Genomic DNA, 25,283 nt, shown 5'->3' on the forward strand with positions numbered 1-25,283 from the left:
GAAACTCTACATGTAAAAGTACCATTAAGACACCTATCTGCATAGTCATTGAGAAGGAAGCAGAAAATAGCATGATAAAAAGATTTGGATAGTAGAACTTTGTATGTCTCTCTACTTACTACTGAAAGGTCATACTATGTGCCCTTGGTCAAATCACACTAATGCCTGAGCAACAGCACCTTCAGTGCAGAATATATTCTATGGAACATAAATAAATATTAAAAACCATGCATTGTAAAGACACACTACCTAAACTTAAGTGATGTAAAGTTATTCAGTGATATTTTTTAAGGGTTTCAAAGTCTTTAACTTCATACTTAGAATGTGAAAGAAGCCTGTCTGGTGCACCTCAGTTTGTCATTGTCCCGCAAACCAAATGGTCACCAGTTCAATTCCCAATCAGGGCATGTGCCTGAGTTGCAGGTTTGGTACCCAGTCAGGGAGTGTACGAAAGGCACCCAATCAATGCTTCTCTCTCACATGGATGTTTCTTTCCCTCCCTTTTTCCTTTCCTTCCCCTCTCTCTAAAATCAGGAATAAAAATTTTTAAAAAATTAAAGAGAATATAAAAGAAAATATGAGAAAAAAAATATACTGGGACCTGACCAACATGGCTCAGTTGGTCGAGTGTCATCCCACAAAGCAAGAGGTCACCAGTTCAGTTCCAGCTCAGGGCATATGCCTGGGTTCCTGGCCTGGTCCCCAGCTGGGGCATGTGTGAGAGGCAACCGATTGATGTTTCTCTCACATGTTCATGTTTCTCTGCCTCTCTGTCTCTCTCCCTTCCCCTCTCTCTAAACATACATACACACACACACACACACAATTTAACAATCAAAGTTAAAATACAGGGCTCATAACTGAGAGTTTACTGTTTCTTAGAACCATATAGGTTGAACCTGGCTTGGAAATTGGTTTAGTGATCAAATATTTAGTGAGGGATTCTGGAATCCTCTGCTGTACAACCTCTAATAGAGACAAGTACATATGAGCCTCCTGCAGAGTAGTCTCTATATGTGATTCTCTGGAGTTTTTTAGGTTTTAAAAATCAGTGTCCTGTGTAAAATCAAGTTAAGAATATCTAAGAATATTTTCATAAAAAAAGAGTGAGAATTTAATGCTATGGAGAGTTTATTATTTTTTTTTTGCATGTGATAGCCACATGTTCTATTGTGTTTTGTTTTGTTTTGTTTTTCCTAGAACCCTAAATCTCAACTATGAGGTGAGCTGAAGGAATTCTGGCAGAATCTCTTTTTATAGCTTCCTACTTTAAAACGGAGGTCACTGATTACAAAGAACATTTCATCAACTCTGGATTTCAAGGCATCTCATTAATGCAAAAAAATTATATTGGAGGGAAAAATAAAGGTTAATAATTAAGATTACTCACTTTTTAAAAAGCATCAACACGCTATGGCAATTCAACCCGAATAGCTGACATTTCTGATGGTCTAATACACACAATTTCAATTACACAGAAAAGGAAGGGAACAAAGCCAGTCATATTTTACAATGGCAAGGAAAACTACTAATCTAATATTTTTAGAAAAACGTGCAGAATGCTTTATCTATAACAAAGTATAATATACTAACCTTCCTTGTTTGCCTGAAAAAAGCAAGCTTTGATTTCTCTGAATAAGACTTGAGTCAAGATTCTCTAAAATAAGAAAAAGTGTTTTCAACTATAAAGTGAACTAGATGGATAAAATGCAGGTTTTCCCTATCATATCTGTAGGTATTAACCACATAGATAACTGCTAAGGATTTTTGACTTAATGGAGTCCTCCAAGTGAATCATCAGAACATTTACCTGTATCGTCCTCTGAGTGCCATCAATGTTGACAGACAGTAAGGGTGAAGCCAGGTTCCACGTGCTGGTCACATTTAGTTTCGACCCATCAACTTCCACCTGTTGTGACACCAAATAAGACTGTTACCATGAAGAAAGACAGAAAACTGCTCTCAAGTTCATTGCTGCATACAAAGCAACAGCCATTTTAAACAGATGGCTCCCAAACAACCTGTCATGTTTACTGCTCCTGCCATGAAAGACAGGGTCCAACAAGAGTCTTCTTAGCCATCTCTGGGGAGAGGTGAAGGACCTGGGCACAGCTGCCTTCGGGTACTGAGGTTTCAAGTAATTTCTAGTAAGTAACAAACAGCCTTCTAACTCTAAACCTATGTGGACATGCTACATTTACCGCAATTAGACAACTAATGCATATAAATTCTAGTGACATTTTGCAACCCACACAACAGGGCCTGCATATAATATCCTCTCCAAGGACCAAGAAAGAACTTTTTTGTGTTAATTTTAATGAAGGAATATGCATTGTTGTCTTAATTAAACAGAAGCTTTAATTAGGCAAAATTCTTTGGTGTTGAATATTAAAAGTTCATCTTGAACTTTGCAAAGTTCGATCATGTTTTTGTAGATCAAAAGTGACTAATTTAATCTAATCATCAGTCATGGAGATACCAAAAATACCCTATAATCTTTTAATACAGATAAAAGAAAAATTTTAACTTCCAAACAAATAACATAAAACTGAAATAGAAATAAATCAAAGTTAATTTAAAATAAAAGTACTATTAGTTATTTCTTCCTTTTCACTCACTCATGCCCTGCTATTTTTTAAAACCTTTTTCTACATTCTTTTTTTTAAAAGATTTTGTTTATTTATTTTTAGAGATAGGGGAAGGGAGGGGAAAGGGAGGGAAGGAAACATCAATGTGTCAGAGAAATATCAATCAGTTGCTTCTCACACATGCCCCATCCAGGGACCAGGCCTGCCACCCAAGCATGTGTCCTGACCAGGATTGGAACTGGTGACCTTTCACTTCTCAGGCTGACACTCAACCAACTGAGTAATGCAGGTCAGTGCTCATCCCTTAATTCTTTAATGAGATTTAAAAATGGCATTACTATTTTAAGTCCACAGTACACAACCTAACAAAGGAGATATTTAAGTTTGTTAAAGTTTCAAAATAAACCTAGTGGAGGTAGCAGAGCCAAGATATATGATCCCTAACAATTCCCCTATCATCACTTAATTTTCTTGAAAGACACTCATTAAAATAAAGAAAATACAGGCCTGCTTAGAACATGTGTATATATACACAGATGTATTTGTTTGAATAAGTATTTATGTACATATTTTTCCCTATAATGTGGTCATAAAGTATAGAAACAAAGATATGCCACTGGCTATGTAATGAAATACCAGTAGGACATGCATGGGGCAGGCAAAAGTACATTTACAGTTTTTCAGACAGAAAATAATACAATAATGACTAAATAATAGTACCAGAATAAACTCTGTGTTTTTGTGTATTCACACCTATAAAGGTACTTTTGCTCACCTCGGTATTTATATAATTGCTTCACTCACTTGTGATTCTGGGTTTAGTGGCCTCTGTGTATATACAGTACATTCAGTAACTGAGAGAAAAAGAAAAAAAAATGGCTTTGCAATTAGACTGACTTGAATCTCACTTGAGATATTTTTTAACTTTATTTTTCAATTACAGTTTACATTCAGCATTATTTTGTTTTAATAACTATGCATGATGCCAGGTGGTACTTTAAATATTAGGGATGCCATTTTGTAAATTACACAATTTCTAACCAGTATGTTGTACGTCTGAGTCTCACTTGATATTGATGTTTTACTAAATTATTGTTGTTTACTAAAGCTGGAGTATTTAACCTCTTTGAGCTTTAGTTTCTAAACTATAATATAGTAAAAATATCTGAGAGAGTGATATAGAAATTAAATAAGTTAATATATGAAAGTTGCTACCAATATATCTGTCACAGTAGTTCCTAAATATTTCCCCCTTGCCCTGTCTCTAATTGTTTTCAACCCTATCCTTAAATAAGTTTTAAAAATAAGGTCAGATAATCATACTATCTCAGACATTAGTTACTATTAAAACACTACATGATAAACATCTGGGAAGCAGAAAGATTGTAGTTTTGATTGAAGCAGCACTAATACATTTTAAAATCATCTTATTTAGCCCCTGTTCTCAAATTAAATATCTCCTTATAATGAAAGACTTCCAAAAGAGGATCTTAACAAATAGAGGTTTAGAGATAGTTAGTATTAAAAATATCTTATTAAGCTGAAAATATTTGCTTTGAAATGGCTCTAAATTTAAAAGGATAAAAATGTTCAATAATAAATTATGAAAGTTTTATTTGTTTTGTTCTAAAAAAGCTAGAGGCTGCAAAAGATTTTGAATAATTATTTAAAATTTGTATTTTATATTAATTTCAATCAAAAGGGCTAAAAAATGAAACTGCAATTGTCATCTTTAGGGCATATGAAGGGAAATTGAGGAAAGAAAACTAATTTACTCAAATAATGCTAGAGGGTGAACAAATTTACTACAACATGAAATGAAACATTTTTATGAATGTTTAAAACAAAATATGATATATCCACACAATAGATTATTTGGCAATAAAAAGAAATAAAATATTGATACATGCTCCAACATGAATGAGGCTAAAAACACATACTGAAAGAAGCCAGTCACAGAGGACCATGAATTATTTCCATTTATATGAAATGTCCAGATGAGAAAAATCTGTAGAGACAGAAAGTAAATTAGTGATTGCCTTGAGAAGGGCCTGGGTTGGAAATGGATGGAGGGACTGAGGGGTGACGACTATAGATAATGGGACTTTTTATTTAGCATTGTGAAAATATTCTAAAATTGACTGTGGTGAGGGATTCACAACTCTGTGAATATACTGCAAGCCATTCAATTGTACAATTTGATGGACATATTGTAAGGTATGTGAATTAGATTTCAATAAAGCTCTTAAAAAGTGAATAACAAATGATAAAGAGGGAGAAGAATTTTAATTTTTCAGAAACTGGAAGCAGTACTTTTGTGAGAAATTAAAGATGACCTAAAAATGAATATATATTTCATAAATTAGAAGACTTTTAGTATTAAGATATGTTGTCTCCTAAATTGATGTATATATTCAGTGAAATTCCAATTAAAAAATCCAGCAGGCTTGTTTTTTGGTAGAAATTGATAAGCTGATTCCAAAATATATATAAAATCAAATGAAACTTCTGATCAAGATGGAGGTATGGATAAATATGGCTTACCTCCTTGCACAACCACAGTAAAAATACAACTAGACTACAAAACATATATCACCCATAATTGTCAGAAAATCAAGCTGTATGGAAATCCAACAAACAAGGAATTAAACAATTCACATTCATCCAGATGGGTAGGAAGGGCAGAGACACAAAATGGTCAGTCACACATTCATATGTGGTAGATAAAAATCAGGAGGAATACCTTGGGAATGAGGGATCCAAGCTCCATACCAGACCACCCAGAGAAGGATTCCAGTGCCAGGAAGTAAGTTCCAATAACTTCTGACTGTAAAAACCAGTGGGGTTTGGGGTGGTGGGAGAAACTGCAGGATTCTCAGGAGTCTTATCCTTAAGGGTCTGCTATGGACTTAGGACTTACATGGACTCCGGGTTTTAGCACTGGGGCAGCAACTGGAAGGACACCAGTGACATACAAGGAGAAATTGAAGTGTCTGGCATCAGGGTGAGTACCAGGGCACAGCTTCCTCCCGGACCAAACTCCAGAGGCCAAGCAGTGGTATTGTCCCTTCTCTGAGCCTTCTCCCACACAGAGCCACAGAGGGATGACACCTTATTGGAGACTCCATCAATCTGGTTCACACAGGTTGCCCCTCCCTGGCAAATACATAAGGCTTTGCCCCATGTAACTTATTGGTACACTTTTCTACAATAGGCCATGCTACTAAAACCATGAGTCAAAGCAGCTCTACCTAATATATAGAAAGAAACATAGGGAGGCTGCCAAAATGAGGAGACAAAGAAATATGGCCCAAATGAAAGAATAGAACAAAACTGCAGAAAAAGAACTAAACAAAATGGAGATAAGCAATCTATCAGATGCAGAGTTCAAAACACTGGTTATTAGGATGCTCAAAGAACTCACTGGGTGCTTCAACAACATAAAAAAAGATATAGGTCGAAATGAAGGTTACACTAAATGAAATAGAGAAAAATTTATATAGCATCAACAATCAAGTGGATGAAGCCGAGAATCAAATCAATGATTTGGAATATAAGGAATAAAATAACATTCCATGAGAATAGCAAGAGGAAAAAAGAAATTAAAAAAACAATGAGGATAGGGTAAGGAGCCTCTGGGACAACTTCAAACATACCAACATTCGAACCATTGGGATGCCAGACAGGGAAAAGGAAGAGCAAGAAATTGAAAACTTATTTGAAAAAACAATGAAAGAAAACTTCCCTAATTTGATGAAGGAGACATAAAATTATCCAGGAAGCACAGAGAGTCCCAAACAAGATGGACCCAAAAAGTACCACACCAAGACTCATCATAATTAACATGCCAAAGATTAAAGGTAAAGAGAGAATCTTAAAAGCAGCAAGAGAAAAGGAGAGAGTTAACTACACAGGAGTTCCCATACGGCTGTCAACTTATTTCTAAAAAGAACCTTTGCAGGCTAGAAGGGAGTGGCAAGAAGTATTCAAAGTGATGAAAAGCAAGGACCTACAACCCAGATTACTCTACCCAGTAAAGTTATCATTTAGAATGGAAAGGCAGATAAAATGCTTCCCAGACCAGGTAAAACCAAAGGAGTTCATCATTCACCAAGCCATTACTATATGAAATGCTAAAGTGACTTATTTAAGAAAAAAAAGAAGATCAAAACTATGAACATTAAAATGGCAATAAATGTCCAGTTATCCAGAACTGAATCTAAACAACAAGCTAAGCAAACAAGCAGAAAAGAAGGAGAATCATAGATATCAAGATCAAGATCATTTGGAGGATTATCAGTTGGGAGGAGGAAGGGAAAGAATGGAAGGAAAGTTGTAGGGATTAAGAAGTACAAGTTGGTAGGTATACAATAGACAGGGGAAGGTTAAGAACAGTACAGGAAATGGAGTAGCCAAAGAACTTATAGGCATGACCCATGGACATGAATGGCCATTGCCACAGAGGATAGGGGGTACCAAGTGGAGGGAGGCAATGGAGGAATAATTTGGACAAGTGTAATAGCATAATCAATAAAATATATTTAAAAATAAAAATATGGAGAACCAAGATGGCGGCATAGGTAGACACACTGCGCCTCCTCGCACAACCAGAACTGACAGAGAATCGAACAGCAAGGGGGACTGACACCAAGGAAATGAAAAAGAAACATACATCCAGACCAGTAGGAGGGGCAGAGACGGGCACCTGGGTGGAGAGGACTCGCATAGCTGTGGCAGGACCCAGACTGGCAGAGTGTGGGACGAACGGGGCAGGCAGTCTGAGCACTAGTAGACCCTGCGGCCCCACATTCGCGCATAGATAAACCAGATGAACGGCGGGGAGCGAAGCAGACCTTGCAACCCATGGCTCCAGCCTGGGGAAATAAAGCCTCAAACCTCTGATTGAAAACGCCCGTGGGGGTTGGGGCAGCAGCAGGAGAGACTCCCAGCCTCAGGGGAGAGGTCGTTGGAGAGACCCACAGGGGCCTAGAGTGTGCACAAGCCCACACACTCAGGAACCAGCACCAGAGGGGCCCAATTTGATTGTGGGTAGCAGAGGGAGTGACTGGGATCCAGTGGAGAGTGGAGCAGGCACCATTGCTCCCTCTTGGCCCCTCCCCCACATACAGCATCACAGCACAGTGACCAGCATTACCCCGCCCTGGTGAACACATAAGGCTCCGCCCCTTAAAGTAACAGACACGCCAAGACAAAAAAAAAAAAAAAAAAAAAAAAAGGCCCAAATGACAGAACACTTCAAAGCTCCAGAAAAAATACAACTAAGCGAGGAAGAGATAGCCAACCTATTGGATGCACAGTTCAAAACACTGGTTATCAAGATGCTCACAGATTTGGTTGAATCTGTTCGAAAACCAGATGAAAAAATGAAGCCTATGCTAAGAGAAACAAAGGAAAATGTACAGGGAACCAATAGTGATGTGAAGGAAACTGGGACTCAAATCAATGGTGTGGACCAGAAGGAAGAAAGAAACATCCAACCAGAAAAGAATGAAGAAACAAGAACTCGGAAAAATGAGGAGAGGCTTAGAAACCTCCAGGACATCTTGAAATGTTCCAACATCCGAATTATAGGGGTGCCAGAAGGAGAAGAGGAAGAAGAAAAACTTGAAAACTTATTTGAACAAATAAGGAAGGTGAACTTCCCTAATCTGGCAAAGGAAATAGAATTCCGGGAAGTCCAGGAAGCTCAGAGAGTCCCAAGGAAGCTGGACCCAAGGAGGAACACACCAAGGCACATCATAATTACATTACCCAAGATTAAACGCAAGGACCTACATCCAAGATTACAGGATCCAGCAAAGCTATCATTTAGAATGGAAGGGAAGATAAAGTGCTTCTCAGGTAAGGTCAACTTAAAGAAGTTCATCATCACCAAGCCCTTATTATATGAAATGTTAAAGGGACTTACCTAAGAAAAAGAAGATCAAAAATAGGAACAGTAAAAATGACAGCAAACTCACAGTTATTAACGGCCACACATAAAACAAAAATGAGAGCAAACTAGGCAAACAACTAGAACATGAGGGTTGTCAATAGGGGAGTGGGAGGGGATGAGGGGGGGAAAGGTACAGAGAATAAGCAGCATAGATGATAGGTGGAAAATAGACAGGGGGAGGGTAAGAATAGTATAGGAAATGTAGAAGCCAAAGAACTTATAAGTATGACCCATGGAGATGAACTATAGGGGGGGAATGTAGGAGGGAGGGGGTGGGCAGGATGGAGTGGAGTGGTGGGGGAATGGGACAACTGTAATAGCATAATCAATAAATATATTAAAAAATAAAAAATAAAAATATAAAAGCATATATCAAAAAAAGCAAATGATATAGAATATTAAAGCAGTTTAAAAAATAAGCAAAATTGGAGAACTCATGCCACTTGATTTTAAGACTTCCCATAAAGGTACAGTGATTAAGATACTGGTGTAAGAAGATACATATTTATTTTATTTTTTTCAATTTTTATTCTTATTCAATTACAGTTGTATGCCTTTTCTCCCCTTCCCTCCACCCCACCCCAGCTGAACCCACCTCCCTCCCCCACCCCCACCATCCCCCCCCGATTTTGTCCATGTGTCCTTCATAATAGTTCCTGCAATCCCCTCTTCCCACTGTCCCCACCCCACTCCCCGCTGGCCACTGCTAGACTGTTCCCAACCTCAATGTCTCTGGTTATATTTTGTTTGCTTTTTTCTTTTGTTATGTTCCAGTTAAAGGTGAGATCATATGGTATTTGTCCCTCACCACCTGGCTTATTTCACTTAGCATAATGCTCTCCAGTTTCATCCATGCTGTTGCAAAGGGTATAAATTCCTTCTTTCTCTCTGCTGCGTAGAATTCCATTGTGTAAATATACCATGGTTTTGGGATCCACTCGTTTGCTGATGGGCACTTAGGTTGCTTCCAGCACTTGGCTGTTGTAAATTGTGCTGCTATGAACATTGGGGTGTACAGGTTCTTTAGGATTGGTGTTTCAGGGTTCTTAGGGTATAATCCCAGCAGCGGAATTGCTGGGTCAAAGGGCAGTTCCATTTTTAGTTTTCTGAGGAAATTCCATACTGTTTTCCACAGTGGCCTCACCAGTCTGCATTCCCACCAACAGTGCACTAGGGTTCCCTTTTCTCTACATCCTCTCCAACATTTGTTTGTGGATTTGTTTATGCTGGTCACTTTGACTGGTGTGAGATGGTACCTCATTGTGGTTTTAATTTGCATCTCTCTGATGGCTAGTGAGGCTGAGCATCTTTTCATATGTCTCTGGGCCCTCTATATGTCTTCCCTGGAGAAGTGTCTGTTCAAGTCCTTTGCCCATTTTTTAATTGGGTTGTTTGTCTTCCTGGAGTGCAGTCGTGTGAGTTCTTTATATATTTTGGAGATCAGGCCCTTGTCTGAGGATACATATTTATTAATTGAACAAATTTGAGAGTTCAGAAAACCACATATAAATGGCTGGTTGATTTTGCAAAAAAAAAAAAGTGCAAAGATATTAAATGTGGAAATATAGTTTGTCAACAGATAGTACCAGAACAATATGAACATCCATAGTCAAAAAAGTCCCAAACAATTAAAAAAATCAAAATTATCAAAACTAAATATAAAACTTAAAACTATAAAACCTTGAAAGAAAATATGAGAAACAATATTTATGACTTTAGGACACAAAAAAGAAAAATCTTACAAATGAAAGCAGATAAATTGGACTTCATCAAAATTATAAATTTCTGCTTGAAAGGCAATGTTAAGAAAAGGAAAAAAAGTCAAACCACAAATTGGGAGAAAATATTTACAGAACAAATTTCTGATAAAGGACTTGTATTCAAAATATACAAAGAACTCTCATTTAAAACTCAGTAAAAAAACAACTAAATTTCTTTTTATGGACAAAAAATCTGGTCAGAGATTTTATCAAAGAAGAAAAATAAATGACAAGCACATCACTGATTGGTCATTAGGAAACGGCAAATTAAAACTATAATGAAATAGCACTACATGTCCATTAGAATGGCTAAAATGAAAAAAGAGTAACAAAATACTAAGAGCTGACAAAGACATGGAACAATTAGAATTTTCATATAGTGCTGGAAGAATACAATATAATAGACCCATTTCAGAGAACTCCAGAAAAGTAAAAAGATATGTATATACAAAGAATTTCACATGAACACATAGAAGTTTGTTTATGATAGCAAAATATATATTAGAATGTTTATATCAGCCACAAACTGGGAAAAACACAAATGTCCAATGAACTGATTAACAGATACAATGAAAAAGCAATTAATGCAATTAATATAATGAAAAGGTAATTAGCAATAATCACATCAAAGACATTATGCTAAGTGAAAGAAGGTTGACACAAAAGAATATATACTGTATAATTCCCTTTATGTGACATTATATGACAGAAATCAGATCAGCGATTCCTAGGGTCTAAGGGTAGGAGGATAACTGACTGGGAAGGGGTATGAGGGAGCACTTTGGGGTGATGGGATGTTTTCAATCTTGATTTTGTTCTTGATTACACAACTATATATATTTGTCAAAGCCCAATCACACTATCAATTAAAAACAGTAACTTTATATAAATTACACCTCAAATCTGACTTTAAAAAATGGAAACACAGGGAGAAAAATCTATGTCATCCAAAATTGAAAATAGTATTTTGAACTATATTTGATGTATAATCCCTTCCTGAAAAACTGATTTGTCTCTTTGTATCCTCTGCTACTGTACAAGTTGACATAAATGGTAACTTGTCAAGCAGGATACAAGGACAGTTCCTTCTAGACAGAAATGTGAAAATTAAAAATGGTCCTTTCAGGTCCCTGTACATTACATAAAGGAAAGATGGCAGGAAAGGTGAAGATACCAGAGATCAAAGTCCTCCCTATTTCCTCTCCTGCATGGACCTTGGGAACAGAGAGGGAGGTGGCAGTGCAGAAAGATGGGTAAAAATTTTCTGACAGGTATCAAGTACCCTAAAAACATCTAGGTTGGATGGCTACTTCTGGAAAACAATGTAGGAAAGTCCGCAGGCTTCTAGTACAGCCCAGTACTAGGTTTCCTGGCATTCCTAAAGTGGTGTCTGGTGTCAGAGCAATGACATTACACCATAGCTGGAGAGAGAGGCTACATTATTATGATAGGAATCCAGTAGTTTCTACTTGTCCTGATAGGATGACTAGAGAAGGTCTAGGTCAGGACAAAGGCCAAGTACTACACAGGACTCTATGACTACAGGCAAAGAGTAACCATAATTGTAGGGAGGAGAAGCCTCTTCAAAGATGAACAGGATGAATCATTACTCAACAGTCACCAGTGCAAGTTCTCCTTGTAAGGACTGTGTGGGTCTGAGTTCTCCTCTCTATCTTTGTAGTTATGAGGGGAGTCTGACCACCTCCCCAAAAGCTCCTTTTACATGCAGCCAGAGACCACACCTTAGTGGAAGCTGGAGGAAGGAGAAGAGACCAGAAACACTACGGCACCTGAAAGAGACTATTTAAACCAAGAGTCAAACATCCTGTTTAATGCCAAGTTTTTCCCTCATGCCCCCTACACCATGTAAAGGGCTTATGAAAAGATTACTTATGATAGACAATAAAGAAACATTTCCTCATATACATGGTAAGTAATGAGTATAATTTTGTAACATCACTATCTAATTGAAGAAATGAAGCCATCACAGCTCCAAATCATAAACTATAAAACATATCTGCAAATTTTAATAAGGAAAGAGAACATGCTGAAAGCCATCATATGCTTTCTCAGGCCTCAAGGAACAAGCAGATTTCTCCCGAAAAACATAATTTTGAACAGCAGATGCAATGACTTTATTGATGCTATCAATCAATGTGTGAAATCTAGATGTAAGTATAAGCTATAGGACAGGTAGAAAATGTTTCTTTGACCCACATTTTAATATAGAAATGTAGGAACAGACTGAACTAAAGAATTCCTGTTACTATGCTTCATATATTGTTTACACTTAATTCTTTACCAAAGGGTGCCTGGAGCAGTATATGTAAAATAGCATTTCCTTATTATGACACTAAGAACCTGCCATTAAGAACCATCCTATCTTTTCAATGCCAAAAGCAAATGGGAAATGAAACCTCAAACAAAATAACAGATTTGGTGAGAGGGTATTAAGGTAACAAGCTTAACAAGGAAAACCTGAAGATTGTCCATGCTTATATCCAAACACCTACCCTACTACAACATAATAATCAGAAAATAGCCAAGACTGGATCTTTGCACACAAACTACAAAAAATATTTTACTAAAAAATGGTAAATTAACAGCATATAACACAAAAACTACACAAATAAGCACAGGAAGAGTTCGGATAAATAATTCTACAAAGTCTGAAAGACAACCATAGGAAATGTGACCCCTCGTTAAAAAAAAAAAAAAGAGCTCAAATAAGAAAAACAAAGGTTCAAAGAAGAGATTTTACAACAACAGAAGGAAATGAAAATCAAGCTGGTAGAACTCAGAAAAAAATGAAGAAAAAATAACACTATAAAGATAAAAGCCACATTAAGAGGAACCAAAAATAGAATGTGTGACTAAAAAGACAAGGGCATGGATAAATCATATAAAACAAAACAGAAAAGACCAATAATATAAAAGCAATTTATAGAGAAAACAACAGATATGGAGAAGGGAGAAATGAGATCAAAAGAAAACACAAGTCTTCTTCAAAAAGGCTTAAAAAGAAAAAAAATAAATGCAAATTCAAAGATACAATAGGGTAAAACTTTTCAAAATAAATAAAACATTGAATTTGTAGAATGATGATATTTATGGAATTTTAAAAATAAAAAGAAATATGTGGGTATTTAGGCAAAGATGAGAATTCACGCACAAACAAGAATAAAACCTCAGGCCAATCTAATTTCTCAAGAGCAATACTGATAACAGAAGACCACAAAGCCATGTGGTCTAAGTACTAAAAAATAAAGAATGGTGCCCCCAGTTTTATACCTAGCCAAGATGCCCTTAAAGTCCATATTATATAACTACATCTTGTAAAATGTAAGAACTTAGTGCCCCCTCTTTAAAAATGAGGCATCTCTACACATACTATATGAAACCATCCCAAAGAATAGTGTATAAAGTATGCTATCATTTAAGGGGAAAAGCTGTACATGTGTATCGACTATCTCTGAACTAATGTATAAGAGGAGCAGAAGGGCTGAGGGATAGGATAGAAGGGAGTCTTGCTTTTCAATGAAAACCTGTTTATACTTTTGAAATTTTGCCCTATATACATATATATTTAAAAGTCTTTTTTATTAAATATTTTATTGATTATGCTATTACAGTTGTCCCATTTCCTAACCCATTATTCCTTTCTGCCCTGCACCTCCAGCCCACCCGCATTCCCCTTACCCCATTAGTTCATGTCCATGGGTTGTACATATAAATTCTTTGGCTTCTCCATTTCCAATACTATACCTAACCTCCCACTGTCTATTTTCTACCTACCATTTATGCTTCTTATTCCCTACACCTTCCCCCCATTCTCTCTCCTCCCCCTCCCCACTGATAACCCTCCAGGTGATCTCCATTTCTGTGATTCTGTTCCTGTTGTAGTTGTTTCCTTAGTTGTTGTTGTTGCTTTTAGGTTCAGTTGTTGATAGTTGTGAGTTTGTTGTCATTTTACTGTTCATATTTTGATCATCTTTTTTTCCTTAGATAAGTCCCTATAACATTTCACATAAGGGCTTGGTGATGATGAACTCCTTTAACTTAACCGTATCTGGGAAGCACTTTATCTGCCCTTCCATTCTAAACAATAGCTTTGCTGGATAGAGTAATCTTGGATGTAGGTCCTTGACTTTCATGACTTGGAATACTTCTTTCTAGCCCCTTCTTGCCTGTAAGGTTTCTTCTGACAAATCAGCTGATAGTCTTATGGGAACTCCTTTGTAGGTAACTGTGTCCTTTGTGTCCTTTTCTCTGGATGCTTTTAGGATTCTCTCTTTACCTTTGATCTTGGGTAATGTATTTATGATGTGCCTTGGTGTGTGCTTCCTTGGTCCAACTTCTTTGGGACTCTCTGAGCTTCTGGACTTCCTGGAAGTCTATTTCCTTTGCCAGATTGGGGAACTTCTCCTTCATTATGTTTTCAAATAAGTTTTCAATTTCTTGCTCTTCCTCCTCTCCTTCTGGCATCCCTATTATGCAAAAGTTGGAACATTTAAAGTTGTCCTGGAGGTCCTAAGCCTCTCTTTATTTTTTGGAATTCTTGTTTCTTCATTAATCCGTTGAATGTTTACATCTTCCTTATGCTCCAAATTGTTGATTTGAGTCCCAGGTTCCTTCCCTTCACTCTTAGTTCCCTATACATTTCTCTTCATTTCACTTTGCATAGCCTTCACTTCTTCTTCTATTTTGCAACCATACTCAACCATTTCTGTGATCATCCTGATTACCAGTGTTTTGAACTCTGCATCTGATAGGTTTGCTACCTCTTTGTCACTAAGTTGTATTTTTTCTGGAGGTTTGATCTGTTATTTCATTTGGGCCATATTTTTTTGTCTCAGAGCACCTATTACATAGTAAGGGGTGGAGCCTTAGGAATTTGCCAGGGCAGGGAAACCCAGTAGCTGTGTTGTGGTGCTGTATGTGGGGGAGGGTTCTGAGAGGAAACAACACTGCTTGCTCAGTTCTCACCCCTCTTTCGGTCACTGCCTCCACTACCCACAAGCAAACTGGGCCCTTCTGGTGCTGATTCCCAGGTGGGTGGGTTCACATATGTTCTAGAACCCTGTGGGCCTCTCCAATGAACTCTCCTGTGATACTGGGAGGTTCTTCCACCAACATAACCCTCACTGGTTTTTTCAGTCAGAGGTTTTGAGGCTTTATTTCCCTGTGCTGGAACCCTGGGTTGCCTGGTCTGTCTTGCTCCCCAGTTGTTCTTCCCAGTTTACCTGCATGCACATGTGGGACCTCCCGCTCCACCAGCTGCTGCCTCACCTGCCCAGTCCTCCAGATGTGAAGCCTTGCTGAGCATCTTCTCCACCCTGGCTGCCTGTCTCCACCCCTCCTGTCTGAATGAATGTTTCTTCTTTAATTCCTTGGTTGTCGGACTTCCATACAGTTCAACTTTCTGTCAGTTCTGGTTATTTTTTGTTTTTAAATTTGTTGTTGTCCTTCTTTTGGTTGTATGAGGAGGCAAAGTGTATCTACCTATGCCTCCATCTTGGTCAGAGTGTATATTTAAAAATCTTGAAGTGAAGATAAGTATGTGTTAATTTCCTCTCTCATTATAGCAGAAAGTCAATATCTACTTTAGACCTTTCACTAAAAGGCATACAACAAACAGTAGGTGTTCTTTTAAAATTTTGTTTTGGTTAACAGAGCAATACCTACGTCAATTTGTCTGTTCATAGGTTTACTGATTTCATCTATGGCACCTATTTTTACAATGTATTTCAGATCATCTCTCTTTCTCATTGGAAAATGAGGGACCTGAAACAGCAACGCTGAGAGATGTCATCTAGGTCTAAAATTCTATGGTTTTTTGGTTACAAAGCCCTTTTATTTAAGCTATATTTAGACAGTTAATTTATGATGTGTCACATTCCAATAATAGAAAGGAATATTTTGTTTTGCTCAAACACCGGTTCAGACTTTGAAAACAGTAAAACCTAACAAAATACATAAATTCAATGCAGTGATAAAAAGAATAGACTAAGAATAATGACAAATGACATAATACTCTGGGGCTCAAATAAAATTTCATGCCATTTTCCCTGGCTGGTGTGGCTCCATTGGTTGGAGCATCACCTGTATAAAAGGGTTCCATTTGGAGAGGGACATGATTATCTTCCAATTTTTAAATGATAATCCTGGCTAGAGAATGAATTGATGAAACCAAAACAAAAAAAAAGGCAGGAAAGAAAGAAATTATGCTGGCACCAGGCCCTGGCCCAGTTGTTCAGCTGGTTGAAGCATTGTCCTGTACATCAAAAGGTTGCAGATTCAATCCCCAGTCTGGGCATATACCTGCATTTCAGTTCAACTCCCATTCAGAGCATGTATAGGAAGTTTCCATTCACATTGATATCTCTCTCTCTCTTTCTCTCTCTCTCCACCCCCCTCTCCACATATCCCTGCTGTTTTCCTTCTCCCTTTCTCTCTCTAAAAAAAAAACAAAAATCAATGAACATAGCCTCAGGTGAGAATTAAAAAACAAAACTATGGTGACCGGGTCTAGACGATCAGTAGTGGACAGAAGTGGGATATTCAGGAGTAACATCAACTGAAGAAGTAAAGTGGGAAGTGTGAATACAGAAATCAAGATATAAAATAGTCACTGAGGAAAATAGAGAAGAGTGAGCTTATTAGAAAAATATCAAAACAGCTACACAATGTTGGATGCTCAGTGGCAGTGGGACATCATGCCCATGTAATGATATAAATCTACCCTTGGTATGGGATTTTCTTCAGCAGTGTTCAAATACCTTGTACGATGTAGCCATAAAGAGAGTGGGAAGCTAAATTTTTCTGAGTTTGAATTTCATGGTTGAGAAAGTTGAGGTTATTTGTAAGTGAATTACTATAATGACAGGCCAAGAAATCTAAGCTGGATAAAGGATGGAAAACAGGAGTGAGATCCATGGATGGAGAGAAAATATAAGGACTTGTGTATGAAGGCAGAGACAGTGCAGGGAAGGGGACCTAAATGTTGCCAAGAGTTAGGGGAGGTGGTGATGTAGACTGATGATGTGAACTTCAAAGAACTAGGGTTTTACAGGAGGAAGGGAAACAGTGGTCTAGAATGACAGTAGGAGAAAAACAATCCCACATCTTCCCTGTTGATGAAAAAACAAGAGAGATACATAAGGCACAGTGGAAAGGGTTGAGAGGAAATGGAGAGATTATATCAAAGAGCACAGGAAAGAGATTTAGGAGTAATGGATAATTGGAGAGGCTTTCAAGTAGCCCAACTTCTCTCCATCTTCACTACTACCACCTTAGCCCAAACCTGCCATTGTCTCACCTGGACTACAGTGATAGACTAGTGTTCCCACATATATTCTTCCATATCTCCAATGGGTTGCTTCACTACAGGCAGAATAAACTCCGTAACTACATAACTCATCATTTACAAAATCAGGGATAAAGGGGAAATAAAGAAAATATGAGAATGACCAATGGAGGTCCCTCCTGCTTTTGAAAAGTGTAAACTCCAAAAAGATGTGTAATATTGCAACCTTTAATATTAGGACATCATGTGTCTCTACCATTCTATAATCGCTAAAAGATTATATTCTATTTAAAGTATTAATATTATAAGTTTAATTAATTAGAACAAGACTATATTGGGTATAACTCATAAAATTAATATCATGCTCTATTTTCTGACAACTTTCCCCCAGCTTAATCAAAGACATTGGTTCAATTTAAAAATATTCATAATATTATTTATGATATTTAAAAGAACACTTCAAAGACATGATTTCTTTACTTCAAAAAAGTATTTTCTCATATTTAATAATCTGCCTGTAACTTTGCTTTCCATTAAAACCATTTAACTGCATTTGTAGTACAAGTGATGTTGATGTGGAACATTTTCCATGAGTTGTTTGGAACATTCAATTTTCCTATCTACGTAATCATAATGGAAAAAGAAAGTACCCACCCGAAATTAATTTGACATTTGAAAGAGGTTACTTACATCCTTTACCATTAAAAATTTTTTTAAATCACTTCCTCAGAGACACCCCGTGACAGTTAAAATATTACAGCTTCTATTGCAGTAGGCACCTGCTGACCATTTTTTTTCTAAGATTAGGAATGTAAGACTTACAAAACAAAATATTTGCCAAAAGGCATTTCCAAAAATAATATGAAGTTGGAGAGATACAGGCTGTAACAAGTGTTTCTGATTCACCACACAAGTCTTCTTTCAGTCATACTCAAATTTTAAATTATTTTTTGTCATCAAATGTTAAGATTAGCATTGTGTAGAATTAAACCTAACATAAAAATCAAGGTATTCCACTATTTCAAAAAGATTATAATCATATATCATGCCTCTATTTCTGAAGACAATGTGAAGGATAAAAAATATGTGTTGGTCAAGCTATAACTGATTCTCAGAAGGGAATAACTAGTTCCTGCCCCTTTAATAGGCTTTCACAGTATATCTTTAAAATAATCACTTCGCACAAAAAGTGAAAAAAATCTGCAGTTGTCCCATTTGACTGTTAGGCTGGAAAGGATCCTAGAAATAATATACTCCAACAAACCTCTCCTGCTCCTATTTCACATGTAAGGAAATTAAAAGAACCATATAAATTATGTAAGTTATAGAAGCAATTATCTTGTAATTTTTTTCAGAGCATTTCCCTTAAGTTCATATGTCAGAAGTGAAAGTAACAAATGTAATCTAAATACTAAGAGTATTTGTATACAGTAGACACACTGCACCTCTGTACCTTGAAAGAACAGATTGTTCTAGAGATAAAGATGTCATTGGTTCTTTTTGGATTTGGATCTTATCTCTTAACTACTGATAACAAAAATATGATTATTAAATAGTATATGCAATAGAAGAGGCATATTCACATTACCCAGTAACACAATTCAGTTAGTAAATTGGGATATTGCCACTGTGTAACATTATATTTCACATATTTTTTTTTATTGCTTAGATGTAATATCTTTGCTGTGTTATTTGTTTCAGCATTTATTTCTCAGGTAAACCATGATAAAAATTAACACAAAGATTTGTTTATTCTATGATTATAATTAATGATTCTTAACATTTTAATAGGAATTATAACTGTCTTAAATCTTAATATACACAAAAAGCATAGTCACTCTTTATCCTGCTCTTCTATTTAATAAAATAATTCCTCCAAAATATAGCTATAATACCCCTAGTGATCTTTCAGAGGGAAAGGAGATGCTAGTTCTGTGAAAACAACAGGAGACAACCATTTTTTGTAAGTTTTTTATCACTATCTCCTTCGAAGTAATTTTTTATTTCTCTCCCAAATACATCACAATGACAAAACACCAGGAGGAATTAAACATAATAATGATAATAATCTGTTAATCAGTTACAAAAGATTATATTAACTATGCATGTGTTATAAATGTAATTAAATATATCTCAAAGGATGTGAATTAAAAAAAACAACTTTTAGGTACTGATCTACAATCAGCCAGGCTAACTAATTTCTGTTTAATTATCACCTCATTGATTGATCAGTAACAACTTTAATTTCAGTTGCATGTTTTTTTTAAATCCTACATTATTTTGCCAACATTTTAATTATAGTAGTAGTTTCTTTTGGATTGGTGTGATAAGGTCATTCTTTGCAGATAACATTGTAAATTATATCAGCTTAATGAATAACTCCTAGTGGATGAGGTTAGCACAGAGAGTAACTGAAGCTTTCTTTACTTCTACCAAACCTACCAAATCATGGTGGAATTGTGTTTTCTATGTGGTATTGTCATCAATAGTCAGCTCCACAAGTTTCCTAATCATTCACGTCTCCAATTCCTCATATGTAAAATGTGTGCTCAGAGTTGTGAGGAATAAAGTCAAGCACTTAGCCCAGTACCTGGCATTTAATTAAGTCCTCAATAAATGCTTATTGTTAGTAGTTCAATGTAGTGACACTGTGTACTCCTCCCACAGTGATGATTATTCTCGATCTATTTTTTCTTTTTCAAATGTATCTGCTTTTGTTTGTTCTTCCACTTTCCTTGTGCTTTCATTAATACCCCTTCCATTATTTATCCTTTTAATTTCCTCTAATTCTTATTAGCACCACTTTTGCTTTTCACATATATTTCACTACCACAGATGTTCCCCAGTAAAGCCCCATTTTACCTGACCTGGTGGCTCACCACCACAGACTCCACACGATTAGGCTATAGGATGTTCACAGTAATGTCCAAGTCCTCCCTCTTCCCAAATCCCATACACTGAAATTTTAACATGCTGTTTCCTAATCCTACCTCTTTTATATTATCTATCTGTGACTATTTAGCACTCCAGTACTATCCTTAGATACACAGAATTTGCCCTAATAGCTTATTACTCCTGGCCCACAACAAACATATTTAATAGTCTGTTTTCTATGTCCTACCATCCCAGGATTATCTAGCAGGTCTGTACTCTTTTCTCAGTCTCTGTGGCCATCATTGACATTATTCCTAATATACATGCTTAGATATTTATCATCTCTTTTCTACCTTGCAATACCAATAATATATTTGATAATTTATATTTTAAACTTGTGGTGACAAATTTACTCCCCTAAGAATTAATATATATTTTATGTCCTTAAAACTTCTCATGAATTACAAATCCAATAACAGAATAATTTTAAAGCATGAACAATAAAATTTTGGTTTTTGCTATCATGGTTTAACCCAGTTTCGTTGATAGATAAAGGTGAGATATAGGAATCGATGTCCAAAAACTACTCATCAAATCCAATCAGTATATAAACTCGCAATCAGCCTCTTACTCTATCAGTATCAACCACATCTGAAGGAAGATCCTGGTAAAAACATAATTACCAATTAAGTTGATCATCATAAATAATGCACTTGGAAAGAGCCAACAGGACAGCATATCAGCTCTATAAACCATCGGCATTACCTTATTAACAAGTTAACCGAGTTCCCAGCGTTTTTTCATTGCTCCTAACAGGAAATAGAAAAGTGGTGCAATCAGTTTCCATTGTTGTAATGAATGTTGGAATAAAGTATTTTTCCCTTTTTTGTGAAATAACTTTAAAATATATATAAAAATTGTAGCAATAGTATATCGTGCTCAGATTTCCAAGGTGTTAGCATTTTTGCCAGCAACAAGTAAGTTATGATGTCTCAATGGCCCTTAATATTTCATCATGCATTCCCAAGTGCAAGGACACTCTCTGTACTGTACAACCAGCAAATCGGGAAGTTAATACTGTTCCAATATTATCATCGAATCGACAAGTTCTATTCTAATGTCGCCAATTGCCCCAATATTGCCCTTTATGGCATGTCTGGGACCTAATTTATGCTCCAGCATTTAGTTGTTATGCCCCTTTGGTCTCTGTCCTTCTGCAACAGTTCCTTAATTTTGCCTTGTTTTTCATGACCTTGACATTTTTGAAGAGTATAGACCAGTTACTTTTTAGAGTGTCCCTCAATTTGGGAGAATGCTTCCTCATGATTACGTATTTTTACTAGGAATACTCAATCAGCGATACTGTGCTTTTTTAGACATCATACCAGGAGGCACATAATGTTACCAGGCAAGGACTTTGTCATGGCTAAGATGATTTCTGCCAAATTTGCCCATTGTAACTTTAAATACTAATACATCTAAATCTATTTCTATATTTACCTACAAAAAAATTTAAATTCATTTTTATCCCTCCAATTCCAATCCAACACCATGAGGTACATTTTAGCCTTCACCCATTCTATAGTTGTATCTCTCTTCTTTGACAGTGAGAAGCCCGCCTTCCATTATACACCTAACAAGTTTGCTACTTCTTTCTTTTTCAGTTTGTCTAATACATATATCATCTTCCCTAACATATTCTACAATACTTCAAAGAGTATATATTACAAAAAAGAATATGATAGTACTTTACCTAAAAAAAGGGTCAACTGATTTGACACTACGTGGAATTTTAAAAGGAAAAGGTTTCTCTTTAGGGAGAAAAGAAGAGTGTACTAGATGACCAGTGACACAGGTCTGGCAATTTAGGACAATGAAATCTTCTACAACTCAACCAACTTTTAAGAACCAAAAGAGCACTATTTTACAAGATGTGCAAAACATGTCTTAAAGTATTCAAGAAATTTTTTAAAAGGTAAGCAAGGGTATATTAATCAATAACAGCACATTACACATGTATTATTCTCTAAATTTTGCATATACTTTACATTTTTTTACAGTAAAATGTTGAGGAATATAGACCATCAAGTCAGGCAACTATCTGGACAGTCATGTTTTGTACTGAAAGAATTCCAGTCCATACTGTCAATCATCAAGTCAGTGTGGTCACAGCAACGGATGAGTCATATCACAAGTAGGGCTGCAAAAGCTGACTCATTCTAAAAGATAACACATTCACTAAGTTTTGCTTGCTTAGCCCTTTCTCCTCCCACTATTGCTGATTTCTCTCTATCTCCCCAAATTCTGTTATTAACTATTAAGCCAAATAGAAACTCTTTTCTCTTTCTTTTCCTATTTAGCAACCCATGCAAACAGAAAACCTTCCCAAAGCCCTTCTGCCATTCTGCTGCAATTCTACTTACTTTCACTGACCAGTTGAAAATGTGGCTTTATCATGTCTTTTGAGTTTTCTCAGCTCAAAATCTTTCTTGGCTTCTGATTGCTTAATAAATAAAACTTCTCATGTGGTCCTCAAGGTCTTTGGTACTAATGGCCTTGATCTAACAATCTATCATTCCAATTTTCCTTCCCTCTTTCTCTTATATTCAACAAACATGCACAGGCCCTATTCCCTGAATTTTATTCCTACTATTTTCTAAACTCTACTACATGTGCTATTTACTTTGTGAAGTTTGCTCTTAACTTTCTGTCTCATCCTGCTGAGTCCTATAGACTATACCCACCTACACCACCCCTAGTTCTCTGCTACATTGGGTAGTGTCTTTCCTTTCTTTGAATTTATATAACATTTTGTATCTCTACGCACTTACCAAATCACGCCTTATATTACGATCAGTGCAACACCTCCCAACTGAACCAGTAGTTCACACGGGCAAGTTAGTGCCCTATTCCTTCACGTCCCTCACGAAGAGGCTAACACAGTGCTTTGATATTGAAGATTGGTGGACTTTTGATAAATATCTATTATATTAAAAATAAAATTATCTAATTCAGTGAGGTAGAATATCTAACTTTTATTTATTTGACTGTGAACAAAAACCATTCTATTATTTGTAAAACTATGCTCCCAAACTGAAGGGAGAATAATATTGGCATCATTCCAGGATTCTATTGGTTTTGGTAGCAGTTACTAGAAACAATGCACCTATCAGTTTGCTACCAAACTGATAGCTAATAAAGAAGGGGATGAGTAGAAAATTACTGGAATAGTAGAAAAATTAGTGAGCAAATTATGTTCATTCCTGAAGTCCTCCAGATATACAAACTGAAAAAGAAATAGTGAAATTGTTTTGTATTTTAATTCCTTAGAAAGCTATTTTAAAAATCTAAAATATTTAAAGCAATGCTATTTTGAAATAAGGATCAACTCAAATCAATTCTCATGATAGACCAAAAGCATGGTAAAAGAAGCAACAGTCTGAAAAATTATCTTGGTTTCTCTACCTCTCACTAGCCAAATATCCATATTTAAACACCTTCTAAAAAGTGTACTATTACTTGATTGTAATAAATCTCAAGGGGACTGTGATCAATAGCAGAGTACAAAGTTCACATGAAGTACATATTATGTATACAATAACGACCTATAGACAGAAAGGTTACAGTATTGTCTTCAGTCCCTAACTTTAGCCAGAGCCTCTAGCAAACATCTCTGTCTAGGTACTCCTTTCCAAAGGGACTGAATAAAATAATACTCAAGTTTATTTTTTAACATGGGTAGTTATGGATTATCTGGAGATGGGGAAGTTACCAAAACACATAGAAACACCTACATGAGCAAACATAAGCTAAACAATGCAGTCATGCCCTCTCCTAATTTACGAAAAGGAAAACATTTTCTTTATGGAAAGTATTTCTATTGAAGAAAAATACATAATTACCTGTAGAACAAAAATGCTAAGATCAGTTACATAGCACCTAACATTGTTAACACTTTTGTGAGGGGTGGTCTCCATATAGTTATAACAGGCATAAAGACCCACTCTCGTGACTAAAAATTCCACCCTGAGGGTCATTCCGTTCAATTAAGGGGGTGTCTTTATAAAGCTCCTTTTAAAATCCACACTGCCTAGAAATTAGCTCATTTGTACATAAGCACACAGGTTAGTTAAATGCAGCTCTGATTTAAATAAGTCATTTCTGATAAAAGGAACCAGGAAAATTTTAAAAACCAAGTATCAGGAAGGAACTGGGGGACATAAAAGCCCTTACAACAGTAGAGGGTGAGGTCAAAGCATATTAAACAAACAAACAAATAACAACCCTTTGTTGTGGAAAATTTCACACATATACAGAAAGAGCAAGAACAGCTTAATAAACTCCTATATATCCACCCTCCAAGTTCAAACCTTATCCATTTAAAGCTAATCTTGTTACATCTATATTCCCACTGATTTGCCCACCTGCTCCAAGACTATTTCTAAGTAAATCCCAGACTTACTGAAACCACAAAATCAGTGAATACCTTTCTTCAGTTTAGCATAAAGTACTATAATATGCATCAGGCTTTTGGTAACAAAGCAATAAAAATAATTTATCAGTAATGGTTATCTTCTTTTTGTTCTATACATATACCTTGGTTTCTTTGTGTCCTGGGAGGGAATAGTGGAGATGGAAAGTGGGCAATGGAGCAGGTAGCTATGAAAGGTTACCTGAAAAACAATCAGTAATCACATACACTGTGTATTATGCTTTTTATAATTTCTGTTCATTGAAGGATGAGGTCAAACAAAGTGTTCTTTAGTTAGTCTGGGTCACAAAAGTAATTCAAGATGCAT

General features: G+C 36.2%; 1 protein-coding gene across 2 annotated transcripts in view; it reads right to left on the reverse strand.

Moving 5' to 3' along the window:
- PCCA (propionyl-CoA carboxylase subunit alpha) overlaps positions 1–25,283 on the reverse strand; it is a 473,714-nt gene that overhangs the window by 110,712 nt on the left and 337,719 nt on the right. Inside the window, exons 20-21 of one of the 2 annotated variants that reach the window (XM_024578842.3) lie at positions 21,250–21,293; positions 1,811–1,909 (exon numbers count right to left, since the gene is read on the reverse strand). In XM_024578842.3, the coding sequence (XP_024434610.2) occupies positions 21,285–21,293 (9 nt within the window). In that variant the 3' untranslated portion in view covers positions 1,811–1,909; positions 21,250–21,284. Of the gene's footprint in view, positions 1–1,810; positions 1,910–21,249; positions 21,294–25,283 lie in introns of those variants that run through there. The other variant, XM_024578839.4, reaches the window with a different exon arrangement.

This window comes from Desmodus rotundus, chromosome 13, assembly GCF_022682495.2.
Source record: "Desmodus rotundus isolate HL8 chromosome 13, HLdesRot8A.1, whole genome shotgun sequence".
Lineage (NCBI taxonomy): Eukaryota > Metazoa > Chordata > Mammalia > Chiroptera > Phyllostomidae > Desmodus > Desmodus rotundus.